Source organism: Gossypium hirsutum, chromosome A13, assembly GCF_007990345.1.
Source record: "Gossypium hirsutum isolate 1008001.06 chromosome A13, Gossypium_hirsutum_v2.1, whole genome shotgun sequence".
NCBI classification, from domain to species: Eukaryota; Viridiplantae; Streptophyta; class Magnoliopsida; order Malvales; family Malvaceae; genus Gossypium; species Gossypium hirsutum.
This window is the reverse complement of record NC_053436.1, coordinates 19342928-19349828: the sequence shown is the minus strand read 5'-3', so window position 1 is coordinate 19349828 and position 6901 is coordinate 19342928. Positions and strand designations below refer to the sequence as shown.

At 33.4% G+C, this 6901-nt stretch overlaps 1 protein-coding gene across 1 annotated transcript; it reads right to left on the bottom strand.

Annotated features, from left to right (window-relative positions):
• Positions 1–606: 606 nt before the first annotated feature.
• On the bottom strand, positions 607–2713 carry LOC107941644 (uncharacterized). The gene is made up of 3 exons (XM_016875219.2): positions 2700–2713; positions 1240–1774; positions 607–1038 (listed from the first exon to the last, which is right to left on the bottom strand). Exons 1-3 carry the CDS (start codon positions 2711–2713, stop codon positions 607–609), a joined length of 981 nt encoding a protein of 326 aa, XP_016730708.2.
• Positions 2714–6901: the final 4188 nt, after the last annotated feature.

The following is a 6901-nucleotide window of genomic DNA, read 5'->3' as shown; positions in this document are numbered from 1 at the left end:
CCTTCCAATGTCCTTCTCTTGCCTCGAGCTGCTCAATCCATAGCTCACAGTTCTGCAATGCTGCTTCCAACCCTTCAATATTGCGCTTCATTTCCACGATCTTATCCAGTCGACTGCAGAGTTATGACTTCGGTGATGAAGTGATCGTCCAAGCTCAGTCACCTTAGTTTTTAATCCTTGATTCTCCTTTTCTAGGGCATAATTATGCGCCTGCATCTCTTGAAACTTCTTCTCCTAATACTCGGCTTTGGTTTTTTCTTCTTGAACCTCTTGTTGCCACTGCTCTGAAGACTTCCCCAATCTAACTCTCTTCATTGATAGCTGTATCCTTTTATATTATGTCTTCAAGTCATCTCGGTCTTCCTCAATCTTCCTATTTTCTTTCCTCGTTTTTTCGACCTTAATTTTCTGAACATCGACATCTAAGCTTAGATACATCTTCTCCTCTTCAGGCCTCTCTATCTTTCTCCTGAGCTCCAAATTCTTCCTTTCAAACTCTTGCTTTATGACTTCAAACTCTAATGGAATCACTCGTAAACTCTCCTCCATCGATCGGGCAACCCCCAAACTCGGCCTAGGGATGTTATCATTGATCTTTTTGCTAAACTACTCTTTGTACTCAAGGGTTGTCGTCAGTCCTTCAGTCAGAATCTTCACACAGCAAATTTTCTTCCAAGCCTCGAAAATCTCTCGTATCTTCTTCTTATAATGATCCCCCTTATATGAGAAATCACTCTGAGCTAACCCTTGTGTTGCCGGTATAAACTGCCCCACTTTGTATTGCCTTAGGGCGAGTAATGGTGCATAACCAACAACTCCCCAAATTCCAAGAAGAGGTACCCAATCAAAACTTCCACAACGATAAAGGACTTCATTAGGAGCCATCCAAGGGGCTTTCCACATTACATCTTCCTCTCGGAGATTCTGAAGTATTTCCATCCATCTTTCCTCTGTAATGTCGTCCCTTTTCAGCGTGGCTATTGCTTCCCTTAAGGGAGAATAATCCTCAAAGAGCACTTGGCAAGGAACCTTATCAACCTTCCAAAAGTGACTATTGAATCATACTAACAACAACTGTGCACATCCAATGAATCTACCTTCACCAGCTCTCCGACATGCACTCAAGGATCTAAACGTCTCGGTTAGGATTGCAGGCACAGGTGTGTTCTATTTACTAAGTCGATCGAATAAATCTGCAACTGCCTCATCTATGTGCCCCATAGCTTTTGGGAAAATCACCAAACCATACATACTTAAGGCCAAGACATCAACCGTCTTCTTCACATCTAGGTGTGCCAATATCAAATCCCTCAAACTTGCCCACAGAATGCATTTACTATCACCCTTTTTTTGGATTCGAGCTGCGGCCCACTGTTCACTCACCCCTGTAATCATCATTAATTTCTTCACGAAAGTTGGGAGATTAGTAGCCCTAACATAAGCTTTGTTACCTTGTATTTTTGGAGAGCGAAGCAAGGTCGTATACTCCTCCAAAGTAGGTACTAAGTCTACCTCTCCAAATATAAAGCAACTATAAGTAGGGTTCCAAAACTGTACCATAGCTCGAAATAGATGCTTATCCACCTTGATGTCTAGCAAATAGAGAAGATCTCCATAATTCTGGTAGAACAGCTGCTTAGCCTCGTCATCCCATTGGGCCCAAATGTCCTTCAACTCCTGAATCTCATTCTGTGTCGAACTGATACGAATGAAGTCCCACAACTTTGACGTATACCCTTCGGTAACACTAACTCCTTTCTCTAACTGGGTTTTTCTGACCACGCACAGACAGAAGCGTTGTCCTCCACTTTATCAAGATATTCGTTCCTCATTACAAAACTTTCTAATCTAGAAATTGAACCGTGAATCGACACCTTTAAATGCTGAGTGACATGCAATGATAGCAAAATAAAATAAGTCAGTGTCATATATAGAAGTATAATAAACAAGCGCTTATAAGGGTAGCTAACTAAAGGCTATCACTATACTCCCTAGGGTAAGTACTTAAAGTTCACTATATGCGTTTCAGTTCTAAAGCGAGGGTACCTGAACCAGCAGATTCCTCGGTCCTCACCAATTATAGGCTCATATGGACCAAGTTTGGTTTAGGGGGACACATTTCCCTATGGCCATACGGAGATGAAAATCTCACGAAGACATAGGTACGGAGGTGAAAACCTCACGAAAGCGTAGCTTCTCACTCCCACTTAAGGGTGCGACCATAGCGGTCATGCAAATGCAATGTGTGCGGCAACAAGATGACAAACATATGCAGCAAACACATGTAAAAATATCAATATTTTTTTAAAATTTCCAAACTTCCGACATTAAGATAGAAAATAATCAATTTCTTGGCTTGACTCTCTTATATTCCCCAGCGGAGTCGCCAAGCTGTCGAACCCTTTTTTGTTTAAAGGGGAAGGTATTTTGAAAACGGGAGTCGCCACCAACCCTTATTGGTGTGATTGGGTCACCTTACAACACATTTTGGTCTACGAAGTTGCGAGAAAACGGATTCGGGAGTCGGTTACGTACGAGGAAGGATTAGCACCCTCGCAACGCCCATAATTGGTACCAAATTGAATAATTTTGTCTTAATGTCAAAAGTTTGAAAGAATTTAGAAATAAGATCTCTTTTTAAAACCGTAATAATTCGAGTAAAAAAAAATAAGATTCCTTCGCTCCAAAAGAGTACAAACATCACATCCAGCATGATTGGACACGATATTTTGAAACTTTCATAATTGAAATAATCTCGTGATTTACAAAATCTATTTAGAAGGATATTTTAGACATTTAGACAAACGAGAAATCGCAACCCAGCATGTTAGGGCACTACTTCCCGAATTCCTAAATACCAAAAACGTTGCCTTATTTTTAAAATTCTTTTGGATAAAATGAATTATAAATTTTATGACAATGATGTATTTAACATATTACAAGGTATCGATACCAAATAATATAAACTATATGATACATACTTTAACAATTCATGCAAATATAATATAGAAAATGATAAATAATGACATAAATTTCATAATATACATTATCATTTCATGCAAATATAATCACAGAAAACAATGAACATAACAATATAGATTACATAATACATACATAATAATATTTCATGCAAAATATAGCATAAAGAATATAACAATATAAATTACATAATATATAACAATATTTTATGCAAATATAACTTAAAATAACATAAATAATCAATTTTTATGCAAATATGATAAACAACAAATAACATAAAAATAACAAATAGTTGGTGAGATAACATTAACATACTAAAACAATATTAAATAAATACAAAAAGATACAAAAATAAATAAAAAAATCATGAACATATAAATCAAAAAAGATAAGAAAACAAATAATTTTTTTAAAAAAATAGATGAAGTATTTTAAAAAATAAAATATTTAAAACAATGTATGAATTTTTTAGAGATGATTAATATATATATACACTACATGATATAATAATTTAATATACTTATAAAAAATAATAATATGTTAAATAGGTACAAAATTTTGTAGTAAATTTAAAAATATTAGACATTAAATATTTAATAATGATAAATGCATTATTTAATAATAATTTACAAATTTTGATTATATATATACTAATAAATAATAAATAATAAAATAATATATAATAAAATGAAGATAATATAGAGAACAATATATAATAAAATATATATAATATACAATGAAATATAAGTAATACGATAAATAATCACAAAAATAAAAAAATAAATATAATAATTTTTTACATGTATAAATAATGTTTATCAAAATAAATAATATATATAAAATATTTAAAATAAATAAATTATATGTAAAATGTATCTATATAAAAGGATTAAAATTGAATTTAAATAAAAATCTAGGGTTAATTTTAAATAAATAAAATGAACTTTGAACCTAATTGAAACACGCGTTAAAAGTTGAGGGACTCACTGGGCAATTTGATCCTAATCCCAAAATGACGTCGTCCCGACATAAGCTTTAAAATAGTAAATAGGACTAAATTGAAATAAAAATAAAAGGTCAAGGCTAAATTAAAACAAAATAAAATGAGATTGTAAATAATAAAAATGCGGGAAGATCAATTGGGCAATTAGCCCTTTAAATAAAAATGCGCGGACTAGTGCTCAATTTTTAGCGGCGTTTTTCATTAAAATGCCGCTAAAAACCTATTTTGGTGTAGTGAATGGGATTAAACGTTTATCTAGCCAATATTTTACGAGCGGACAATAGGATATTTCCTATAAATACTCTAGAAAACTATGAATAAGGGATCGACCTTTTAGCCCCCTAATGTTACTCTGACTATTTATAAACTTATCAATTATAGCTGGGTTAGAATCTTCAGATCTTCCCTGCATTTCATGAAGAATTAGCGACTCTTTTCGCCCCAAAGGTCGAATTTAAAATAGTGCGTCCACTGCCTGACAACAAGCATATCATGTTAGAGATTTTCAGGAGCAAAAAGTATTTTATCTCTAGATTTAAAAGGTTATAGAAGTAATTGACTTACTCTAGCAAATACGCATTCTACATGAGCGATCACTAGACCGTTACATTCTTCACAAAAATATGCGTGATCATTTGGATTTCTATCTTCCTCACAAAATTCACAACGATGATCTCCAGAATCATCTTCAACAAAAGAACCTTTTAGCCCCCTAATGCAGAAGCATTAAAGACATAATTCTTTTAATCTCATAATTTCTTATATCAGGAATTTTATCTGTTGAATTATTGAAATAGCGATGGATACTCAGGTAGTACACACAAGGTGTACAACACTGTAAACCGTCAATTCATAATCAAGGGTACCCATTAGGGCACATAATCAGAGAGTATACTCTCAAGCCATATATCAGGATGCTCAGACCAGTCAAGTAAAAAACACTTATCTGGGCTAAATAGGAAATTCATAAGAGTTTTAATCCGAGAGCTCACAGAGCTTTATAGGTAACTCCGAAGAGTTAATATAAAGGAGCACCAGATAAGGTAACAGAGAGTTCAAGTGAGACATGTCAGGAAACTCATAAGAGCCTATATCAGGATGCTCACGTAGAGCTGCGTTTGTGTTCACATTATATGCTAGATCACAACCGATCGAATCATGTAACAGGACGCTCACAAAGAGCTGTGGTAATGTGCAACACATGCAAAATCACTACCGATTAGGATGCTCGCAGGAACTATATAACAGGATGCTCGAGAGGCTATAATAGGATTGCTTGTCCGAGCTATATTCTGTCTATAACATATGCAGGACCATTTTTAATACGGGTAATCATATATCCATCGAATTTCATTATCCAAACAGAACTTGTCATTTATAAAGTAATATCGAGCACGTGATTTATTTCATAATTTAAACATTTATATAATTAACCCAGATACAACATTGAATTCAAACATATTAACATACATAAATAAGTTACACAAACTTACCTCGTCACTTGTTCGTGTTCAAAAGTCTACTAATCCAACACCTCTTATTTTCCTCGATCAAACTTCAAATTTGAGTTATCCGGATCTATATAAATGAATTTAATTATCAATTTAATACAATTCATATTCGATTGGATTCAATTTACACCCTAGGAAAAATTACCATTTTGCCCTTATACTTTCTATAAATTCTAATTTCGTCCCTAGGCTTGGAAAATGAAATTCATGCAATTTAATCCTTATTCCAAGCCTATTCGGAATTTTCATATAACATTTATCGCACATGCATTTCACAAAATTTAGAACTTTTCCATAACTTTTACATATTTTCAATTTAGTCCTAAATCACAATTTCATGAAAATTCACTTTACAAAAGTTGTTTATCTATCAACAACCTTTCATTTTCTACCATAAATTTCATATTCATCCATGATACTTTTCAAATGAATCCCCAAAATCGATAGATTAAGCTATCCCGATCTCAAAAATATAAAAATTACCAAAAACGGGATAAGAAAACATACCTAATTAAGCTTGATTAGTTTCCTTTCTCTCTCTTAGGGTTTCCATAAAATTTTGGGGATGAAGATGATAATAATATGATGATATTTCTTTTTAATTATTTATCATCCTTTAATTTTTCTCATTTCCAATTTCATCCTTTTCTTTTTCTAATTTTCCATGGATGAATCACCAAAAATATCTACTAACTTTTCTTTAATGGTCTAATTATCATATAAGGACCTCAAGTTTTGAACTCCATAGCTATTTGGTACTTATAGCTACTAGAACTCAACTTTTGCATTTTATGCAATTTGGTCCTTTCCTTAATTTAACATATAATCGGTAAAATTTTCTTATCAGAATTTTTCGTGTAACATTCACATCATAATGCAGAACATGCAATAATATTAAAATAAATTTTTTTGGCTCAAATTTGTGGTCCCGAAACCACTATTCCAATTTTACTGAAAATGCGCTGTTACAACTCTCCCCCTTAAGAATTTTCGTCATCGAAAATCTTACCAGTAAAGAGGTTTGGATATTTATTTCTTGTAGTATCCCCTAGTTCATAGGTAGCCTCTTCTATACCATGTCATTGCCAAAGAACTTTTACTAAAGCCACTTTTTTGTTTCTTAACTCTTTCGTCTCACGTGCCAAAATTTTAATTGTTTCTTCACTGTAAGTCATGTCAGGCTGTATCTCAACTTCTGTTGGTGAAATAATATGTGAAGGATCCGACTGATACCGTCACATCATAGACACATGTTAAACATTATGAATTCTATCAAGTTCTGGTGGTAATGCTAACCGATATGCAACAGGTCCGATTTTTTTTAATAATCTCTTATGGCCCGATAAATTGTGGACTTAATTTTTCTTTTTGGCCAAATCGGAGAACTTTCTTCCAAGGTGATACTTTC